Genomic DNA, 22,328 nt, shown 5'->3' with positions numbered 1-22,328 from the left:
CCCTATGTGAGCCGGGAGCATTGCGAGTGCACATGGGGCCGCACTCCCAAACCGGGGTGTGCTCAGCATAGGACCACACTGCAGGGTGGGAAAACTATCCCAGTGCAGGGATGGCTGCAGCGGGAGAGGAGTTTCCCAGCCCCGTGGCACCAACCCTTGCCTGAGCGAGTGTGGGGTGCAGGGTGGGCGACAGTGGGGCAGCATGGGCACCCCCAGCCCCATTTATCATCTTGCTCCCGAGCAGCAGGAGTGAAGGGGCAAGTCTTGACCCCAGACACAGGGATTAAGAGCTGATGAGGGTCCCCAATGGCTTCACCTGGTCTAACTTACAAGCAGGGGGATGCTACTGCCTGCCTTTCCCTTTCCGCAGGGCTGGAGTGATCAGGACACCTCTTCCCTCCCAATCTGACCCTGAGCCCCGTGGCCTGGCCGAGCTGGGAGCCTGCAGCCCCTCTGACGAGAGGAGGAAGGCATTGAATGCAGAAACATGGCTGCAGGGAGAGGAGCTGGCAGAGACTTACATGCCCATGAGGAGGAGGATGTGCCTTCTTCCAGCTCTGCCTCTGCCCAGCCAGGGCTGAGCCAGGGAGCTGCAAGGGACTGTTTCCCCCTGCATGTTCCCCAATCCCACTGCCCCTGTGCACTCACAGACCCATCCTCATCCCCATCCCCATCCCCATTCCCATCCCCATGCCCATCTCCATCCCCATCCCCATCTCCATCCCCATCCCCATCTCTATTCCCATCCCCATCTCCATCCCCATCCCTGTCCCCATCCCCGTTCCCCCACCCCGAAGCCCCAGAGGTGCCGGCACAGCCCCAGGGATGCTCGGGAACGCTGCACCCAGGGTGCAGAGCCCAGCACCCTGTCTGGGGACGGCTGCGCGCCCCTGCGACTGGTGACGGCCGTTCTGCTTCTCTCACCCCCTCCCCTCTCTCTCCCTTTCTGAAAATTGATAATTAACCTTTTGTCCATGGGGCTGTTGTGTTTATTTGGTGCAGGCGGCTGCAGGGCGCTGATATGGAAATCGCAGCCGGCAGGCAGCTCCCCGTCCTCCCGCAATCTGCAGCCTCGCACAGCCGTTGGGCAGAGATAAGCAGGTGCTTATTCACAGCCCTGCAGCTGCCTGCGAGGGCAGCCCTACCTGATCACTCCAATCTCAGTGAAAAACTACTTGAGGTTAGGCTACCGTGATGGAGAGAGCCGATAGGGACCGCGCCAGACAGCTCCCCCGGCTCCCCGGCTTCGCCTCCGCCCGCGCCTCCTGCCTCCCTCTGCCCGCATCCTCTCCGCTCCCTCCGTCTCCCTGCTCTGTCTTCCCTCTTATCTCCCTCTCCACATCCCTTTGATTTCTTTTTTTTTTTTTCTTTTTTTTTTTTTTTCTTAAAGAATTCATCTTTGTGTTTCATGTGAACTCTCGGCGGCTCCCGTCTCCCCAGCTCGGCTGCCGCTCTCCTTCCCATCCCCGACTCCTGCCTTTGCTCCCGCATCCACATTTCCCTGGGGTGGAAGAGCCAGTTTTGGGCTTTGGTATATAAACCCCCATCCCAGCTGCATGCATGCACGCAGGCAGCCAGGGCCGTACACCCCACCTCCAGCCCAAAAGGCACTTTGGGACGCAATGGTCTCTTTTTTTGGTTCGGGCAGCTGCCGGTGGTGTTTTGCTCACGGGTTATTGTTGCTGCTTCCTTTCACCTCGGGTTTCCCCCCACCTGGGGCAGCCGCATCGCTCTCAAATCGAAAGGGGAAGGCAGCGGGGGTGCTGCAGGCAGTGGGGCACATGGGCACGGGCAGCACGCGGGGCCAAGCGGGCACCCACCGGAGCATTCCCAAGCGCCGGGGAAGCGTGCCGTGCCAAGCACGGGGCTGACACGGCCCCGCTAAGTGCGAAGGTGGGTGGTGGGTGCCGCGGCTGCCTCCCGAGGGTTTCTACTTTCCTACTGCCCTCCTGCTCTGAGTGTGGGGGTGGTGGGAGCCCATCCCGCTTCTCCTTTAACCGGAGGGGGAAGTTTCTGCTGGGCAGCGAGCATGTGGTTCTGACTCAGAGAGAAACCGGCTGGGAGTACCGGCAGGCTCCCCAGAGCCGGCAGCGACGGGGGACTCACCTGCACCAGGGGCAGACCCCACGTCCCCAGGGGTTCTCCCCACACCAGGTTGGACCCTGCACCCCCAGGGGTTCCTCCCACACTGAGCCAGACCCCGGGACCCCAGGGGTTCCCTCCACGCTGGGGCAGACCTCGTGCACCCAGGGGTTCCCCCCACGCCAGGGCATTCCCCGGCCCCCGGCGGCCCCGTGCCGTTGATGCACGGTGCCTGCAGCTGCCCCGGGCAGGTGCTCGCCTGTTTGCCTGCAGAGAAAACCCTCCGGCCGCAGGTGACGTGGGGGACACGGGGCCACAGCTGGGTGGGATTTTCCTGGCTGGTCCTGAAACCCTCTGGTTTTGACTCACTGCCCCGGGACACTCCCCAGGAGCAGCCGCTGCCATTTAATCCCCCATGCACTTTCTGTCTCTCGTTGCAGTCGAGCCTGACCCTCGCCGCAGGGCAGCTTGGCAAAAACCCGAGCGGACGATGCCAAGCCCACCTGGGCCTGCGGCTGCCTGTCCTGCCAGAAATAAAAGGGGAAGAGGCGAGAGCACAAAACACGGATGGAAACCCTCCTGCTCGGCAGGACGGGCAGCTGGGACTCCACGGCCCCCACACGCAGCCGAAACCTCTGCCAGCCCTCAGTCCCCGAGTCCGGGCTGCTCAGCCCTCGCCGGTGGGCATCTCCAGGGCAGGTAGGATGGAGCTGGGACCCCCCAGCATTGCTGGGGTGCAGGATGCGGGTCCAGGGCAGAGGCTTGCTGGGGGCAGCTGCAGCATCCCCGCCTCGAGTGCACGACCCTGGCTTGGCGCACGCCATCCCGGCTGGGTTGTGGCTGTGGTTTGTAGCTGTGTGGACCTTTCCCCCGGCGCATCGGCCATGTGCCGGGGCTTCCCCTCATCTCCCTCCAACACCCAGACCACGCTCGACGTCCCCCAGGGTCCTGGGCTGCACCCGGAGGACAGAGATGCTGCAAATCCTCCCAGTGACACTCCACTTTGCCCCGTTCTGTCCCACAGCCTGTGCCCCAAAGCACAGCACACTTGCACCCCCATGCTCTGGGATCCTCCTTCCCACTTACACCCCACCATCCCTTCCCTGTTGTCCCCCTCCCAGAGCCCTGGGCTGGGGGCACGAAGCGGGGAGCCCCGGGTACCATCTGTAGGAGCCCAGGTGGCCACCGAGACACGCCATCTGCTCAGCCACCTTCGGGGACCGTGCAGGCGCTGCTGTATTTTTAGGACATGTTTCCTCCCTCCCACCTGCAGCCCAGAGACGCCTTTCGGTTTTCTAACAAGTTGTTTCTCTTGTTGGCGGCTGTCAGGGAGCCCAGGCCCCAGCGCAGGAAGGGCTGGCCTGGGGGTGCAAAGGGGGGCTCCGTACCCGGCGGGGGGATTATCCCAAGCACCGAGCAGGCCAGGGCGATGCTGGGAGCCAGGCTGGTGCAGGGAGCCTGACTCGTTCATGCACGGTGCTGATGCTGCGGCTGCGGTTCAGGGGACATCCTCGCCCCCGTGGCTGTCCCCAGGCAAAGGGGAGAGCGGGTTGCAGGGCTGCAGGAAAAGGGACGAGCCCTCGGTGTTGCAGCATGCTGATTGTGCCGGGCTGCACCATGCCGTGCCCGGCTGCACCATGCTGCGCCACGGCTATCCCTGTGTTGCACGGGCCATGCTGTGCCGGTCGCGCCATACTGCATTGCGCTTCCCATGCTGTCCTGCACCATGCTGGTCACACCACGCTGGGCTGCATCATGCTGGCTGTGCCACGCCGGTTTTCCAGTGCAATGCTGCAACTTGACAGCCATGCCGTGCCATGCCGTGCCGTGCCGTGCCATGCCATACTGCATGGTGCTGCCTGTGCTGAGCTGCACCCTTGAGAGCTGTGCCACGTGGCACCGTGCTGGTCCTGTCGTGCCGTGCTGCACCATACTGCCCATGCTGAGGTGCACCACGATGGCCATGCCACGCCACGCTGCACCGTGTCGGTCCTTGCCGTGCCGTGCTGCATGGCGCTGCCTGTGCCAAGCTGCACCGCGCCAGCCCCTCACAGTGAGGAAGTGAAGCCGGCGTGAAGGGGAAGTTGTTGGAAAGTCAGACCGGAATGGCTGATAGGCAAGGCAGAGCTGGGCTTGGTCGCAGATGGTTCCTGTTGGGGAAGGACGCGGGCGCAGCTGCCCAGACTCCCCGCACCCGCTGCATTATCACTGCCCGGCAGCTGTTCACCTTCCCCCTCGCCATGGGACACGGCTCTGCTGCCACCCCGGCCCCGGCCATCGCATGAACGGCCCTCACGGCAGGGCAAGCACCAAGCGGGCAGGACGCCCCGTGCCCCGCCAGTGCTCAGCATCTCCCTCCCCGCCACGGCTCCTGCACTGACACGTGTGAGCAGGCTGGCTGTGCCGGTTGCTGTGAGGCTTGCAGCACTGGGGTGCTGACACCCACCCCACGGGATGCCCGGGGGAACCCCCAAACTGGATGGCCAACCCTCCTGGGCCAGGGCAGCAGGCAGGACCAGCCAAGGTAAGGCTGAGGTAGTGGCGGGAGGAAGGTAGCGGGTGGCCGTGGCCACGCCGTGTGCCGTGCCGTGGTGCAGGTGACTCACCCCAATGTCAAACGCAGCCTTGGGTGGGCACGTGCTCCCCGAGGGTGGCACGCAGCCGGTGCCTGTCGGCGCATCCCCATGGGGACCAGCAAGAAGGAATAGGGAGCTGGGGCATGGCCGAGCCCATGGCACCGGCACCGTGGGCTACCATCACTGGGACCCGTTCGGAGCCTGCTCTGCAATTAACCTTTCCATAATAATCAGCCACGATTATGTTTTATTTACAGGGTTTCAATCCTCTGTTTACTGGGTGTTTTCGTTCATTCTCGGGTCAGCAGCTTGCGTGCGGCTTGGGAACACGTTCCCATGCTTGCTCCCTGGCAGCAGCCGGATCCTGCATGCAGCAGGTTTGTGCCACTGGGGTCAGGATCCGACCCCACAGGCTCTCCAGGTGCTGCTGTTTCCTTGCAGCGTGGCAACGTCGAGCCTCTGTGGGGCCGGGGCATCCCATGGCCCTGTGCCGGAGCATCCACGCGGCAGTGGCACAGCCACGCAGAGGGCGAGGGGCACCCCACAACCCACCCTCAGCCAAGGGGCTGCAGTTCTGGAAGGGCCCGGGGGGGTCCTGCTGGGCCCGTGCCCGGCACAGGCAGGAAAGCGGCTGCCGGCTGAGTCACCGGCGTTTGTTTGCCCCGAATGAACAATACTGGCCCTCTGCCTCGCTTCCCCTTGCACACCCCTCTCCCCACCGGCACCACGCTTTGGCCGCAGCCCCCTGCCCCGCTGCCCAGTCCTGGCACCCACCCTGCAGGTCAGGGACACGGCGAGGACGGGCTCGAGGACAAGGTTTGGGGTGCACCCTGGGTGCTGCACCCATCGTGCTGTGCCGGTTTGCCACAGGTGAGAGCTGCACTGGGGTCCCTGTCCCCCAGATCTGCCACCCACAGCGACGTTCAGCGCATTCCAGGCGAGGGGCACCCGCCGATAAGGCACCAGGGACTGGGTGGGCACGGTGCCACCGTGGCGGCTCGGTGGGCACCGTTGACCAGAATGATGCAGCGAGAGGAGCCATGCAGATTGCTGCGGGCTCGCCGAGCTGCCGGTTAGGAGCTTGGCAGGAGAATTGTTTATTTTGTTGGTCGAATATCTCTGCAAACTTCCTGATTTCCTTGCGGCCGGCGAGGCAGCGATAGGGCTGGCGAGGCCGTTGCCTGCCCTGCACTCCAGCTTCGGTGCAGAAAGCTGTTATCTTCGATGCGCAGCGGGCAGGGAAGAGGTGGAGAAAGGGAAATGAAATACAACAGAGGTGGCACATTTTTTGCTCTTGATAACAAGCCCTGCTTTTAGCCTGGGAACTTGGAAACGATGCAGGTGGCCAGAGACAGCCGCAACATCCCCCGCTGCCGTGGCGCATCTGGATCTCGTAACGAATCCCAGACCTCCCTGCTGCGAGGCTGCAGCTCCCCATGGCACGGCACGGCACAGACCAGCGCCGACCTCCACACGGCCAGAGCTCAGTGCCAGGGCATTTTGGCCCCGGGGGGGGGTTCTGAAAGCAGCCCCAGGTCTTTGCTGCCGGGCCGAGCCACGTGCCAGAGCGAAGGCAGGCTGCGCCGCGCCACCTCCCACTAGCTCCAACTGATTTTTGCAGGGATGCGAGGTGTTGTAAGTGCAATGCAAACTAATTAAATTCCCATCATTAAAGGACCCTATGCAGGCAGTTGCAGCCTGTGGGATGGGGAAGGCTGGCAAGCAGACAGGTACCCCTGGTTTGGAGGGGAGAACAGGGGTGTGAACCCGCTATTAACCCCACTGGGCCTGCCCGCCGGGCAACGGTGCTGCGGCAGGGCCAAAAGATGCCATTGCATGGAGGTCTCATGTGCCCCAGGCAGTGGTAGGGACCAGGCATTGAGGACATGGCTCTTGTGGAGGCTCAGCACCAGCATTCCCGGCAAAGGGGAGCAGTGCCATGGAGAGGGGAGCTCCCTGGGTGAGGGACCAGAGGAGCCAGAGGGACCCTCTGCACTGCGGCAGGGTGTGTGGCTCTCCCAGCGTGCTGTGCTTACTGGGGCAGCTCAGGGCATTTTGTTCGGCATCTCCCAGAGAATTCCTGCTGGCCAAGGATGAGGCTGGCAGGACTTGCCACCAGTGCCGCTGCCAGGCGCTGCTCCCATGGGGGTGGCTGGCAGTGTCTTCGTGCACCCCAAAGCACCAGCTCCTGGAGGCAGGGCAGCACATGGCCATCGACACTAGGCAATTAAAACACTTTCCAGACTCTCTGTGGCAAAGAAAGGCTGGAAACTTGGGCTCCAGCAGCCCCAAAACCTTAAAGCCCCCAGAAGAATGATGCCATATCCCAAAGTTTCCCGGTGTTTAAGCCAATCTGGTGATTTTTTGGAGCCTGCGGTGCAGGGTGAGCGGGGATGATAAGCAGTAGGGGCCGGTTTCCCTTTGAATGCCATGAAGCAGGAACGAATCTGTCAGCCAGGAAAACAGGATTTTATTTTTTTTTTTCCTTTTAATGGAAGATGCATTTTTTTTCTTTTCTTTATGGAAGTCGTATGAAAGCTGCAAAACCTCCGGGTCTGCTTCCCGGCAGCGACGGCCTGGGGAAATGCTCCTTCCAGCCCTCGGCCAAGGAAGTGAGGGGCCAGGGCAGCTGCGGGGTGAGTGGCCCCAAGTCCAGGGACCCCCACGAGCGAGCGCAGAGGGAAGCTGGGTGCAAACGAACCCCCTTTCTTCAGAAAGGCCGGTGAGCGATGCTTCCTGCCTAGCAGATGTCACCACAGCGGATGCAGCTGCGGCGGGCGATAGCCGGCGGGCGGGCGAGCCTTCTTCCCCGGTTGCTGGCTCCCCACCAGCCCCTTATCTCCCCTGCGCATTCCCTGGTGAATTAACGCGCAGGGAAAGGCAACGCCAGCCTGGGTCCCTGCTGCAACAAAATGCCAAGGGAAGAACACCGGGGGCTACAGCCCGGCTCCTGGAGCTCCTCTGGGCTGGATTTCGGCACCGAGATTCAAGCCACCACGTCCACGCACGCAGCCAGGGCGATGGGACCATCCGTGGTCACACTGACCCTTCCCAGCCCAGCAGCTCCCTTCCCTGAGCACGGCATCCCCGCTGGGATGCTCTAAGCAAACGGGTCCCCAGCAAAATGGGGACGCCACCAGCGGCGTGGAGCTTTGCATTGCTGTGGCTGCTCGTGAGAACCCAGCCCCACGCTGTCCCCAAGTTCTGCTCGGCGCTGTGCCAGGCAGGCACCGTCGGCACAGCCTCATCTAGGGAGGACCGCAGAGAGGCACCCAGGGATGCTCTGCTCCCCAAGAGGGAGCGGATAGAGATCGAGAAACCCAGACGGACAGACAGACTCGCTTGGGGTGACACAGGAAACCTGTGGCACGCCAGGGGCTGAGCACTGGCACGGCTCGCTGCCTTCGCCTCCAGACGAGCCTCCCGCGCGAGCCAGGCTGTGGCGGGACCCCCGGCACGGCACGGCAGCGGTACTGCGGGTGCCCACGGGTGCTGCCCGCAGTGGGGCAGGTCTGCGCGGCTCCTGGCTGCGTGGCATGCTGGCGAGGGGATGACTCACCAGCGCGGTGAGGGGGAAGGTGTGATAAACCAACACCGTGGGCTTTTTTAAAAAGGCTTGCGAAGTGGGGGGGGGATGCAGCCTGAATAGCAATCAGCTCTTACAGGCACACTGGGAAGAGACAGGGCTGAGCAAGAGCCCGGGGTTGAGAGAGCTCAGGGAGAGCTGGGGAGAAGGGGGACGACACAGTGCTTGTGGGATGCCGGGTGAGGGGCTGAGCGAGAGCTACAGGGGGAGAAGCCGTGGGTCAGGATGACGGTTGGGCGCCCACAGGGTGTGAAAAGGGACCCCAACACCGTGGTGGCTGCAAAGGCACGAGTGGGGCACGGGGTTGGGGCCGCGCCAGCAGCAGCGTGAGCCGGCGGCACCCACCGCGTTGCCCCCAGCCCGCGTGCACGGCCCCGATAGCGGGCGGGGGGTCATGTGTACGGGCAGATACGGGGCCCGGATGGCGCGTGGTGGTGACCATTTCCCGCGAGGGTTGGTGCCGGTTGTTCTCATCTGACCTCAGTGAGCATCTTATCTGCTGGAGTGCGCCGTGCCAGGCCCCGGTGCCTCGGGGAGCCCCTTTGCCTGGGGCAGGTCCTTAGCTGCTCCCCGAGCCTCCCCGCTTGCAGTCTCTCCCCACCCACACCCAGCAGGGATGGAGGACATGGGACATGGGTCCCATGAGTGGGAATGATGGGTGACAGTACCGGCATCCTCCCGTGGGACCAAGACACCCGTGGGCGCTGTGCTGGTGGGAATGGGGAGGACAGGCAGCGGCGGGCACAGGGTAGGGTGTACGGAGGCAGGAGATGCCGGCTCCTGAAAACAAAGGGAGCGTGAATTGCCATAACATGTGCAGTTAATCCCCGCGCCGGGCTGTTGCACGCTGCGCCATCAATCACGCACCGGCGTGACCGACACCGAGTCATTACAGGAGTTTCCACCCTCTCTGCTGGGTGGGAATGCGGCAGGGCCTCATCCTGCCCCGGCTCCAGATTTGCTGGGGGACGGATTGCCAGGCCCTGGGCTGGGACGGATCCAGGCAGGCTATCGGGCCCTGGCAGGCGCTTATCTCCCGGCCCGGCCGTTGCTTTCCCACCGCAGCGAAGTGGGGCCGTCGGCTCTGACGAAGTGGGGCTGGTCCCACCATCTACCCTGCTACGCCACATCTGTCGTGTGTCTCCAGGGAGCTGAGGGATGGGGGATATTTCCCCACCCCAGGGATGCCAGATCCCCCCCCTCTCCATCCCCATCCATGGGACCCACGCGTGACAGCAGATGCGTGGCCGTGGGGCCATGTGGCAGCACCAGCCAGCAGCCACCAGCCCAGGCTGGGCAGGGAGTGGGCTTGGGGGGAGACGGGACCACGAAAGGGTTAACCGGGGGAAGTTTGCTCACTCTCGGCAATGATTTAAACCAGACAGAAAGGTTCTGTCATCCATCACGCTAACAGCCAGATCATTGTGTTTTAAAGTGTCTGTAATTGCAGCAATACGGGACTGGGAGAAAGATAAAGGCTGGGAAGATGCAAATGGGGAGGGGAAGCACCAGCCCCCCCACCACCACCCAGCAGGGAGAAACCCGGGGAGCCCTGGGGCCAGTCCTGCCCGGGCTGGTGGCTGAGCAGGGACAGGGATGGGGACAGGGATGGGGACAGGGATGGGGACAGCCAGAGGTGGCCCAGGCATCCTCCTGCCTGCCCCAGCTCTGCTACGGCACAGGGTGGGTGTTGGGGCATCCCGGCTGCAGGTGGGAGCACCCAGAAAAGAGCACAAGTAAATAAAAGCAGGGATGGGCACGGGCCCAGAAGGGTCCAGAGCAGGTGCTGGACTCGATCTGCTTTACTCTAAATACTACCTTTACATTACCGCTATCTTGTGGCAACTCCCTCGTCATCACTGGCTTAGTTCTAAGTGGCACTTCTCTCCCCATCTCCTCTCTGTTGGGATCCAGGGATCCCCAGGACAGCATGTGAAGGATGCTGAGATCCTACCCAAAATGTGCGAGGAGGTGGCCACGGCCATGGGTGCCTGGGCTTTGTCCCAGCGGCCGAGGCCACGTGCGAGCGTGCCAGCAGGGAATTATTAACATTCAGACGAGGCCCGCTGAATAAAGCGAGCTAACACAAATGTTTATTTTCACAGTAGTGAATTATGACTTCAATAGACCAAAATTACAGGCTGCGCACGCAGAATAGAAACGAAGCAGACCCTGCCACCCAAACGCTGCCGGGGAGGGCACAGCGTGGCTCCCTCCTGCCCACGCTGTCCCGTGCATGCGGCAGTGCCGCTGCCTGCCCATCCTGCCGGCGGACGGGCAGCTCTTGCCTGCGCGGTGGCCCCGGCAGGGCGGCTGTGCCGGGCTCCGTCCGCCTTCACTGCAACGACCCCGTGGGCTCACAGCCACCCGGCTCAGCCTCAGCTCGACCCCCTTGGCTTATGCCAGGTATTTGATGGCATCCTTCATCTACATCCCAAATTAAGCAGGTGCTGGAGAGCTGGAGAGGTTGCGGCTTTTCCCGGCAGGTCCCCGCGTGGTGCCCACAGGCAGGGTGTCGGCAGGTCCACGGGGCTTGCAATGTGGCTTGCGCTGCGTTGGGGTGCATGTGTGGGACAGACAATCTGACCAAAGGCATGGTCAACCCTTTGGTCAGGTCCGGGCTCTCCCAATGAGCAGCCAGAGCCCAAAGGAGCCCTGTGCTCGCACCCCAGAAAACCAGGGTTCTGTGCTGGGACCGCTCTCGGACTGCCTCGGTGGTGGCTGATGTTCTGCAATGCCTCGATGTGTGCGCCGGTGGGGACTGTGCCATGCACCACGTGTCCAAACGCACATGCACTGCCGGCATTTGCATGTGCCAGCCGGTGCTGCCTATGCAAAGCCGGGGGGGCGGCGGGACGGGGGGCATGCAGCTGCACGCGGGGGCGGATTTTCCTCTGCTGCTCATGGGCCCTTGCCAGTGGGGCTGAGCCGGTGGGGCCGTGAGACTCACCCACAAGAGGCTCCTCGAGAAAGGCCTCTAGGGGAATGAGGGCAGCGCAGAGAGGGGCAGGAACGGGGACAACCCCAGTGCTTCAGGCTGGGAAATGCAGGCAGGGCAGGCAGGCAGGGTGTGTGATGCTGCACAGCGTGCGCACGCCGTGCCAACCGGTGTAGGTACAAAAACTTCTGGGGTGAGCACAGTCCTGCTCATCCCACCAAAGCAGGAAAACGGTCTAAGCCCCCCCGCTGTCGGGCCGAGCCACCGTGAGAACGGCAGGGAAGGACGCATCAGCTTTTGGGGGGAGCAAGGGGGGGGCAAAACCCGAGCTGGAGGTCGGGATGGAGGGGGCTGGGTCGGGGTGCTGCAGCACCGTCCCACTACAACCCTGTCGGTGGGGTGACATGGGGGGCAGCTTGGCTGTACAGCGACCACGCAGTGGCCATTCAGTGGCCGTGCAGCGGTCACGCAGTGGCCATGCAATGGTCACTTACTGGCCATGCAAAGGTCACGCAGTGGCCACGTGGCAGGTATGTCGTGGCCGCGCAACGGCCGTGCGGTGCCAATGCAGTGACCACGCAGTGGTGATGCGTCGGTCATGCCAGGGCCATGCACTGGCCGTGCATGGTTCTGCAGCGGTGGTGCCACCCAACACTCCGGCAGCGGTTACTCACCGCCTGGCAGAGCTGCTGCGGTTCCCAGCGCCTGAGCCCTGGGAAGCGGGCGAGGATGAGCAACACAACAACCGTACGGGCGGCAAAGGCTCCGTACAGCAACTCGCAGAGAGAAGGCAGCTGCCAAGCAGAGTAATTACGCAAAGAGGCAGGGCTTCGGCTTGCAGGGAAATTAGCAGGGCTTGCATTACTCGGCGCACAAGCAAGCAACAACATCGTAGTAGGACTTGGGGGTGTGTGGAATTTTTAATGTTCCCCCCCCAGCTGGCACGGGGCATGTGGGAAGGGCACGCTGGGGACCCGGCGTGGGCAGGCAGCGCCGCAAACGTGTGCACCGCTGCCGTGCACCGCTGTAAAAGAAGGGCCCCACTGGCATTCCTGTGGTGACGGTGCCATGCAGCCACCTTAGGGAGCCCTGCCAAGGCCGAGCCGGGTGGGGGGCACCCCGAGGCCGGGCTGGGACCAGCATGTGGACCGTGGGGTGCAGATGGAGAGATGGAGGCTGTGCCCACGGGTCTTGCTGTGCACTGATGTTGCGGCCGCGTGTGTGACTGCTCCTATTGCAACCCTGGCCCTCGGGCGTCCGGAGGGGGAAGCAGAGCAACCACAAATCCATCATCCCCCCCCCGGCCCCCCAGCCCCTTGCACACCCCCCCACCCTGCAAGCCCCAGCCCCTTGGCTGTTCCCAGGACCCCAGACAGGCCCTGGCCCCATCCCCTCGCAGTCCCCCTACCCCACGCAAACAACTCCCAGCCCCTTGCAGCCCCCTAAAACACACGCAGCCCCCCCCATACAGGCTCCCACCCCCCCAGCTTTACAACCCTCAGTCTTCATCACCCCCAACCCCTTGCGAACCCTCAACCTTTTGCAAAACCCCAGCCCCCTGCAGCCCCCCCGTCCCCCCCAAACCCCGTCCAACCCCTGCACGGCCGCCTCCAGTCCCCCCATGCAGTCGGTCCCCAATCCCTATGAGCATCCCATATGTCCGTGCAGCCCCCCCTGTGCCGTGCAACCCCCGTGACCCCACGCATCCCCCGGTGCCGTGCAACCCCCCCCGGTGCCGTGCAGCCCCCGTATCCCCGTGCATCCCTCCGGTGCCGTGCAACCCCCATATCCCCGTGCAGCCCCCCGTGTCCCCATGCATTCCCCCGGTGCCGCGCAGCCCCCGTATCCCCGCGCATCCCCCCGGTGCCGTGCAGCCCCCCCGGTGCCGTGCAGCCCCCGTATCCCCGCGCATACCCCCGGTGCCGTGCAGCCCCCCCGATGCCGCGCAGCCCCCGTATCCCCGCACATCCCATTTCCTCCCCCCCCCCCCCCCGCCCCAGCCGCGCACCCCGGGGGCCCCCGCTCCGGTAGCGGCGGCGGCGGCGGGGCGCCCCCTGCCGGGCCCGGTGGAGACGCCGTCTAAGGCAGGGGCGCGGGCGGGCGGCGCTCACTCCGGGGCGGGCGGGCGGCAGCGGCGGCGGTGGTGGTGGCGGCGGCGGCGGGCGCTGCGGGCGGCCCGGCCCGGCACGGAGCGCGGCCGCGGGCGCCCCATGGCCGCGACGCGGTGCCGGAGGATGCGCCGCCGGTCAGCGCGTAGGAGGTGAACCGGCCCCGCGGATTTACCGTTTTGTTTTGGTTTTTGGGGTTTTTTTTCCTCCGTTCCCGCCTTCTCTCGCTTCTCCGGTGCCCCCCCTTTCGGGGGGGGGGGGCGGGGGGGGGAAGCGCCCCGACCCCCGGGCTGGCGGCCCTCGGTGGTCCCGGGCGCGGCGAGCGGCGGCGGGCAGGTGCCGGGGGCAACCGCCGCCGCGGGGCCGCGTTCCGCCCGCGCCGGCCTTAACGGGGCCGGGGCCGCCGCCGCCGCCGCCGGGGGCCGCTGCCGGCTCTGTCCGCTCCTACCGGCCCCTGCCTTGGGACTTACCTCACGCCTCCGCCACACCTCAGGACGGTAAGTGCCGTCCGCGCCCGGGCACGGGGACGGGGAGGCTCCCGGTGCTCGGGGGATGCTCCCGGGGAAGAGGGGCTGGGGATGCTCCCGGTGCCCGGGGGATGCTCCCGGTGCGCAGGGGAGTCGGAGGCTCCCGGTGCCCGAGAGATGCTCCTCGGTGCGCAGGGGAGTCGGAGGCTCCCGGTGCCCGGGGGATGCTCCCCGGTGCGCAGGAGTCCGGGACGCTGCCGGTGCTCGGAGGAGGCTCCCGGTGCGCAGGAGACGGGGAGGCTCCCGGTTCCCCGGGGGATGCTCCCGGTGTCGGGGAAGCTGCCGGTGCGCAGGGGAAGGGGATGCCCCGGTGCCCGAGCCAGCGCGGTCCCCGCCGCCGCCGTCCCTCCCTCCGGCCCCGTGCCCGGCCGCCCCCGGGACGCGCCGCGGCGGCGGAACGGAGCAGGGCGAACCGGGGCGAGCGGTTCCCGGAGCCGCCGTCCGTGCAGCGGGCAGCGCTCGGAGCCGTTCCTCCAGCGGGGAGGCCGGGCAGGAGCCGTCTGCCGTGACCGTGGGCCCCGCTCACGCCGGGGCGGTGGGATGCCGACCCCTCTCCCCCGCCACGGCGGCGGGCCCGGGGCTTTGCCTGCGCTCCCCTCCCCGTACCCAGCGGCTGCTTTCCGAGAGCTGGGGTGGCGTGGGGCGACCCGGCATCCCCGGGAACCCACGCGAGTTTGTGCCCTCTACGTGTCGTCGCCCCCCCCCCCCCCGGTGTAATCCCTCCCCGGTCGTGGCTCCCGACTTTCTGCCCGGTGGGAGAAGTGGTTTTCATCCCCCGCATCCCTCCTCCTCAGAACGCCAACCAGCTCCGCACTCCGCTCCGGTCACCGACGGAGCCGCGTTTCGTGGCGAGGAGGAGCTGATCCACTCGGGGAGAGTTTGTGGGAGGAATCCCAGAGCTGGTTTGGGAAGTTTACAGCTACGGCAGCATAATTCTGTGTTTACGCATGAGGACACGGGTCCGTGTTGGGGACACAGGTCCGTGTTGTGGACACGTGCCGTGTCCTCGCGTGTGCCATGGGACGGTTTTGTTGGATGCAGATTTGGGAAGGAAAGCTGGCTTGGGGAGCCTCCAGCTCTTTGCCTCAGCGCTGCCCAGCTTCTGATCCTCGCAGCCATTAATCACCATCCGGCTCCTTCTCTGGCGGCAGCAGCGGCCTGGTTTTGCTAAGGGGATGCTCTCGGCGTAGCGATGGAGCGGGGCTGGCACCGCGCTCCTCCGTGGCTCCTCCGTGGCTCCTCCGTGACGCTGGGCCGGGGCACGGCCAGCTCTCCCCATCACTCCCCCACACAGCCCTCACCGCTGGATGGTGCCTTCGGATACTGCAGAGCGTTTCTCTGGTTAAACACACCTTTTGTTGGATTTTTTTTTTTTTCCCCCTATTAGCCAAGAAAAACTTTGCAACTTTCCTTCGCTTTTGGAGAGGAGCTGCTGCCGCTGCTGGGTTTCATTTTGTTTTTTTAATTTGAGGTCACGTGCACATTGACAGTGTCTTTGAATCTAAGCGATGGTCCCGTCTCTCGCTTAGAAAGAGCTTTTGAGCTCTTCCCTCTGTTGTTTTCTGTCTGTTCAGGAACAAAGAGATTTTTCTGCCTTTAATTAAAAGGAATATTAATTTTCCGCTCCTTTGTCGAGCGACTTGAAGACACTCTGCAAACATCCGTCTGCTCGGCGCTGCGGCGGGGTGAGCTCTGCTATGGTACGGGGCACGGAGATATGGGGGAACCATCCCAAAATCCCACTGCAAACGCAGAGCAGCAACCGGGGAGGATGCTGACAGCCCTGGCGCCTGCGGTCCTCGGGTGAGGAGCCCCGTGGGGCCGAGCTGCCTGGGTCTCCGGAGGTGGATAAAGCAGGTCCCCACGCAGTGCGTTTCCACGCGGGGAGAAGTTTTGAGCGTTGCTTTTGCCGTGTTTGGGGAGGCAAGCGGAGATGAATTTGGCTGTGCAAAGGGGTTTTTCCCTGCCTGCTGCCTCCCGGCAGGCCCGGCTGGTGTCTGCGTTGGCAGGTAAGGTTTTACCCGGGGATGGCCAGATGTCGGGCGTGTTTTGTTTGAAAAACGTGTGACTGCAGATGTTGGCTTGTAGGGAGGAAAAGCTGAGATGTGTAGTGGGGAGAGGCTGTTTTCCTGTGGGACTGGGTGCTGGCACGGGTTGGGTGCTGGGTTCGGGCAGGTTAGCAGCGAGGCCTCATGTGGGTGCAGGATTTGCCTCTTACATCGGGAACTTCCAGGATGCAGGATGGAAAAATACTCTGGTGCTCGGCCCCGCTTCGGGTTGGGAGGGTTGAGCAGCCCCCCAGCCTCTGCCTGTGGCTGTGGCACGCTCGGCACCACCGGGCTCGGGGGCAGCCCCGTGGGCACGGCTGGGGTGGGCTACCTGCAGCCAGCGTGCCGGGAGGGGGGCTTTGGCAGGTCCCGTGGGGAATCTGGGGCTGGCGGGTCTCTGCCGGCATCCCCTGCGTCGCTCCGCTGGATTTCTGCTTCTGACCCACGGTTGTTTGCAGGCATGGAAAACCCCGCGCAGGATCTGGGCTGCACGGTGTCTGGCTTTGCCATGAAAATGGGGTCTCGGCTCCGCTCGCTGCCAGCAGCCGGCTTAAATCCCCGGCATGGTCTAGAGGCAGTTTGGCTCTCTGCCCGCGGGTACCAGGGGAAGGGGTGTGGGGTGCCACGGGGTGCCACAGGACCCCGGGAGAGGAGAGGCACCCTGTAAATACCTATTATTACATCTCTTAATGGGGGGAGGGGGGGGTCAGTTGATTGCTGGTGAGCTGGCCAGGGAGCACAGGGCTGTTGGGGAGGCATGCGGGAACGCTGGCAGTGGGGCAGGCAGCCGGGCCCCCAGGGCGGACACACCAGCCCCCATCACCGGGCACCGATGCTGCTTCTGCCCCCACCCAGACCGGCACAGTGTGCACAAGGTTTTGGGCAGATCAGGGCCTGATCCTGCAAACGGGGCTGCTTGGGCCCTGGGGGGGAGCTGGGGGGCAGCCTGTGGGTTGCAACACTGAGCTCGATGCAAAGCTGGGCTTAAAAGCTGCTGCTGGGGTCGAGGGGATGTGGGTCGGATGCTGCAGCCCTGGCTTATGCTTTCCAAGCTGGACCACGGGTGGGAGTTGGATTAAGCTGCCCCACAAGGCTGGGGCCAGGGGGGAGTCCCCAGGCTGGAGCCAGTCCTTGCGAGCTTCGTGATGGCCAGCGTGGGGCAAGACCAGGCCGGTGACACAGAGGAGAACCCCCTTGCCCAGGCACCGCTGGTGTTAGTGCCATTGCCCGGTTCGGGGTTTATTTTTAGATTTCCTGCAGCTTGTTTTCTGCCGTCCCTCCCAGCGCGCTCAGGCTCCCCAGGGGCAACCCCACCTTGACAAGCCCGCAGCTTTCCTTTGGAAGATGCTGACCAATGTTTCCAGAAAACATCCAAGGGATTTCCTGTTTATTTTGCAAAATTCTCATTAATATTTTTTCCTGTGTTGTTTGATTCAATCTCGCATGGGCAAAATCGCCTTGAAATGGAGCCCGTGGTGAAAAAATAGACAAAGAGTCAGTAATGCAGCAGCCCAGAGGCTGTGGGGATGCACGGCTGGATTCGGCACCCCGTCGGAGCTGTTACCATCCTGGTATCTGCGGGGCAGGATCCGGCCCTGGGTCCCTGGGGACCCAGCGGTGTCTCGGCGTTCCCACGCTGCAGGGAACTTGCAGGGAGCTCCCCGCCGGCGCTGGCATGTGGAGGGGGATGTTTTCCCTTCCCCAGCCGCTCTGTGCCTCCAGAATGTCCTGAGTCCCCTGGCTGCTTGTGCCACTTGTCCCCGTTCCAGCTGTCAAGGCCACCTTTGGGCAGGAGCGTCCCTGTGCACATGCGTGGCTGGGTGGCTGCAAAAATTGCGGATTAGGGGCATCGTAGCCTGAACGTCTCCCTGCCCTTGAAGAGCAACCGGCTTTGTAGCTAGGGCATCGGGCTGGTTTTGGGGTTCCCCTTTGGCAGCATGTTGGTGGAGCAATTGCCCTTCTAGTGCGGCCTCCGCGGTGATGCACCCGCAGCCCTTGTGCCGAGGAGGTGGTTTGCAGCCAAGAAGACGTGGGTGTTTCCCGGGTGGAGGGCAGCTCCGGCCAATGCTGCCAGTGCCTCCAGGTGTGCAGGGCTGGCCACGGCACTCTGTTTACTCCTGGTGTTTAGCCAGTATATTTAATTTCCAGAAGAGTAAGGCAGCTGAGAGGCAGTGAGGGCATGTGGGTGCCCATCTCCCCTCGCCGCCCTGGGAGCTGCTGGCAGGACGGGTCAGACGGGCAGCATCTGTGGCAGATGCTGTGCCCCAGCTGGGGGACTCGAGGGGTATCGTTGGCCATCCTGCTGCTCCTCCGGAGCCAGTGGATTAGGGGGAGCCCCCAGCCTGACCTTCTGTGTGGGGAGATCCTGGTTCCCGGCCCCTCTCCGTGCCGGCCGGCCACGTCGCCGCCAGCCGCTGTTGACTCACAGGCTCCGACGTCGAGTCCCAGGGCTGAGCCCGAGATGCTTTTACAGGCAAGGCTGAAATGCACAAAATGTTCAACTTGTAAAATATGTAGCGTGAGAAAATAGCCTTTTCTGCTCTCCTCCTCGCTGCCGCCGCTCCCCTGCCCCATCTGCTCGCTTGGAAAGCTTCCCGCAGCCGGGGAGGGGGGGGGGGGAACACGGACAAGGGGCTGACGGCGCCTGGGGGCCCTCGGCAATCGCCACCGGCCCAGCTCAAGGAGGGCATCCACCCCGTGCCGCTGTGCCCATGCAGAGGTGTTGCCACTTGGCAGCAAGAGGGCTCCTGGGGGCGGCACGGGCGCCTTGAGGATGTGCTCGGTCCATGAGGATGCTGCCCACGTGAAGCCTCCTCCATCCTCCCGCCCTTCCCGCATGCTTCGGCATCCCGACGTTTCTCTCCCCCGGGATACATTTTGAGAGCAAATGTGGGGCTGGCACTGGGAAAGCCAGCCAGGCTGTGCTGCGGCCACCGTTGGCATGGGGGATGACGCAGGTGGTGTTGGCACGTCCCGCGGGACCTGGGGTTTCTGAAATGGGGTGGCACGGCACCTCTCCGGAGGGTGCCGGGAAATACCCCCGTGAGGCACCCCGGCAGCGCCCATCGGGGCCAGGAGGGAGCCGCCACGCCGGAGCTGGCCACGAGCCACGGTTTTCACCAGCCACCTTAATCCATCATTATCTGGGCACATTTCGGATCCTTGCCAAGAGCAAGGTGGGAAGGGGGGGTTGTAAGCATGCTTTCCCTATTCCCCTGCCATCCTTTTTGCTGCCTGTGTGTAATTAACAGAGTAATTAAAAACAGGATGAGTTAATTGGTATTCATTTATGTGGCAGATGTTTTTAATTGAGATACGAAACAATTTACCTGTTTACATAAACAATAGCAAATGAAGGCTTGTAAAACAGAGAGGGTGCTTTTTTTTGGGGGCCTTTTTTTTGTTGTTGTTTGGAGGAAAATCAAACCCACCTCCTTCCTTCCCGGCCACGCCGGCTCAGGGGGGAGCGGGAGCCGGCTGGCACTGCCTGTGCGGCGCCGAGGCAGCGGGTTTGGGTCCCTGGGCGGCTGGTTGTGGCTTGAGAAATGGAGGTTTGTTGGGCTTGGGGTGCCTGGGGGAGTCTGGCCCCAGGTACTGGTGTCCCACGCAGAGCCGTGCTGGCGCTGCCACACTGGGGGAGGTGGAAGGGGAGCAGGCGGCGGGGTCCCCGCCGGCACCGCTGCCCTGGAGCCGAGTGGGGAGCGTTGCCTGTAGCGCATCCCCCAGGCAGCACCGAACTCCCCAGGATGCTGGCACCACTGGTGCAGGCAGCCACGGTCGCAGGCTGCTCATGCGATGGGGCTATGGGGAAAACAAAGCAAATCGGGTTGCGTCTGCGTGTGGTGAAATCTGCTTTACGCCTGGCATCGGGTGGGTAGGGAGCGTCCCAGCGGCGTGGGACCCGTCCCAGGACACTCATGGGCAAGGCAACCACGGCAGGGACAAAGGCTGGCTCGCCGACCAGTGCGAAGGGCTACCGTGGTGGTGCGAGGACGGTGTGTCCTGCTCCGCTGAGCAGCCGAACTAAACCGCAGGGGTGATGCCCAAATTCGTGGGTTGGTTGGTGCTGTCACCCATCCTGGGCCAGGCTGCCGCCATCCCCCCAGCTGGAGCAGCAGGGCAGAGCAAGGCTTGCACCACTCAGGGCATGAGCATCCTTGTGAGGATCCCTGCCTGCAGGCAGGAGTGCAGGCAGGGCCCAGGTACCCGGCAGCGCTGGGCACCGCTGCCAGCGCTCCCCTGGCACTGCCGGGCACATCTGCGTCCCGTCGTCCTCGTGGCAGCCATTACTTGCGGCGAGAGCTCCCCGCGCCTGCAAGCACCTCCCCGGGCCTGGAGTTGGCCAAATCCAGGTTCATTTACATGTTGTGCAGAGGGTTTAATTAATTGAATTTTCTTTTAAAAGGCTTCATTTGTGCTGACGAGTGCTGGGGTTTGGATCGCTCCCTGCTAGCCTGGCTCCCCAAAACGTGCACACGGGACACGTTGGCGATGGGATAACTGCCGGGGGTGGGCAGCATCCCCGCTGCATCCCACAGGCGCCGTCCCGGTCCTTCGCGTGCAACTGGGGATGAGCCACCTCCAAGCTGCCTGCTGTCACCTATCCCCATCGTCGCCTTGTCCCCGGGGAGGGGAGCAGGATGGGTGCAGGGGAGGAGGGAGACGACGGTGCCCTGCAGCTCCCACCATCTCTGCCGGGCTCGCGCACGTGGCCGGCGCTGCTGCCTGGCCGCCGGCGCTGCACGCTTCCCTGACGTGCTCCAGCTGGGACGGCTCGGTCCCTCGCCATCTTATCAGGGAGTTGTTCTTGGCCCCTGTGGCAGCGGCAGCTGAGGAGCAGGAATGCTTGCCTTTGTTTCGGAGGCAGCCTGGCTTCAGGAGACGTCGCCTCCAGCATCTGGATTTCATTTGTGGCCATTTGGAGAGCATGAAGGATGCTGGTCTTTTAATTCCCTTTTAACCCCTTCCTCACCAGGAACCTTCGCCTGGCCTGGGAGGGCTGCAGGAAGCCGGAGCTTTCCAACGGCCACAGTCGGGGCAGCTCCCTGCCCTCTCCATCCCAATCCCTGGGGAAGTGGAGAGGCGAGCAGCCAGCCTGGGTGCTCTGCAGTCATCAGGCTCACCCCTGGGGCTGGCGCACCCCTATTCCCATCCCCAGCTGCTCTGTGGCCCTGCCGAAGGCTGTAGAAAGCAGGGACCGCTTGCTGCCCGGGGAGGACGGGTACCCCGGGCTGGGGCAGAGCCTGCAGCGGCGGGACGGGATCCCCATGGCCATGGGAAACAGCAGACGCTGGGCTTGGCCGGCTGCTGGGAACCATCCCTCATGCGCCAGGCTGCAGGATGCCATGCATAGGTGCCCGCTGGCATGCACGACTGCAGGGTGCCATGTGTCGGTGCCCACTGGCGTGCTCGGCTGCACGTCGGTGCTCGCTGGTGTGCACGGCTGTGTGATGCTGTGCCTTGGTGCCTGCCAGTGTGCACAGCTGCACAGCGCCATGTGTTGGTGCCCGCCAGCATGCACCGTTGCACCATGCCATGTGTTGGTGCCTAATGGTGCGCACAGCCACACGGTGCCATGCATTGGTGCTTTCCAGCATCCAGCGCTGCCCGCTGAGGAGCACGCAGCCGAGCAGACCCCCAGCCCCAGCTCCAGTGGGAGGAAGGGGACCAGCTAACAGGCTCTCCTGCAGCTTCCACCCGGGAAAAGCGATGCACAAGCTGGAGCGAGCAATTCGGGGGTTGCTGGCGCCCAGCGGGGTCACAAAACCCGACCCCTGCGGTGCTGCCGGCGCGGCACAGGGCCAGGCACCACGAGCAAGCTGGGGCCAAGCCGGGCTTTATCAGCCGGTTAGCGGCCACGCTGATGTGTCACCCCAGCGGGGACCGTGCCCGGGCCAGTGTGCCGGGGGTTAAACCCTCCGGTGTGACAAATGGGGGGCTCAGGGTCATGCGGGGGTGTGCAGGGTCCGGCATTTGCTGGCCCCGGGAGGCAGGGTGGGGGACGCCCGCTCCCGCCAGCCAAGGAGAAAATACTAATCCTTTTATTTTTATATTATTACTTATTCATCTGGGCTGTACAGGCCTAATGGAAACCAGATGGAGGAAAACAGACACAGCCCCGAGCGGCTGGGACAAATTACCCCAAAGAAAGAAAGAAAAAAAAAAAAAAAACAAACCAGAGAAAGAAAAAAAAAAAAATTCCAGCGGACTTTGAGTCGTGTTGGGGAATTATTGTTTGGAGGCGCTGCCAGGAGGCTGCAGTGTGCCCCCCCTGAAGCCCCCTTTGCCCGCCACGGAGCTTGTCCCATCCTGTAAAGGACCTGGGTGGGTGCCATGGCCATGGCCGGATCCTGCGGGCATCCTGGGCTCTGTTTCCCATGGGCTTTTCTGGGCTTGGGCACTGAGAAATCCCATCGGGTTTGGGGCCGTCCCTTATCCCTGTGCCTGCATGGCATTGTTTGGG

The 22,328-nt window shown here is 63.7% G+C and overlaps 2 protein-coding genes across 5 annotated transcripts in view; both read left to right on the top strand.

The window, feature by feature from the left end:
- The first annotated feature begins 4,356 nt into the window (after nt 1-4,356).
- CBFA2T3 (CBFA2/RUNX1 partner transcriptional co-repressor 3) overlaps nt 4,357-22,328 on the top strand; it is a 29,808-nt gene continuing 11,836 nt past the window's right edge. Inside the window, exon 1 of one of the 4 annotated variants that reach the window (XM_049806454.1) lies at nt 4,357-4,606. In XM_049806454.1, the coding sequence (XP_049662411.1) occupies nt 4,537-4,606 (70 nt within the window). In that variant the 5' untranslated portion in view covers nt 4,357-4,536. Of the gene's footprint in view, nt 4,607-13,337; nt 13,788-15,632; nt 15,827-22,328 lie in introns of those variants that run through there. The other 3 variants (XM_049806456.1, XM_049806455.1, XM_049806453.1) reach the window with 3 other exon arrangements.
- LOC126041148 (translation initiation factor IF-2-like) lies at nt 13,844-15,479 on the top strand. The gene is made up of 2 exons (XM_049806481.1): nt 13,844-13,916; nt 13,964-15,479. The coding sequence occupies exons 1-2, from the start codon at nt 13,889-13,891 to the stop codon at nt 14,986-14,988; spliced, it is 1,053 nt and encodes a 350-aa protein (XP_049662438.1). The 5' UTR covers nt 13,844-13,888; the 3' UTR covers nt 14,989-15,479.

Source organism: Accipiter gentilis, chromosome 7, assembly GCF_929443795.1.
Source record: "Accipiter gentilis chromosome 7, bAccGen1.1, whole genome shotgun sequence".
Lineage (NCBI taxonomy): Eukaryota > Metazoa > Chordata > Aves > Accipitriformes > Accipitridae > Astur > Astur gentilis.
Note: the sequence above shows the minus strand (reverse complement) of the source record. Positions and strands in the feature narration are given on the sequence as shown.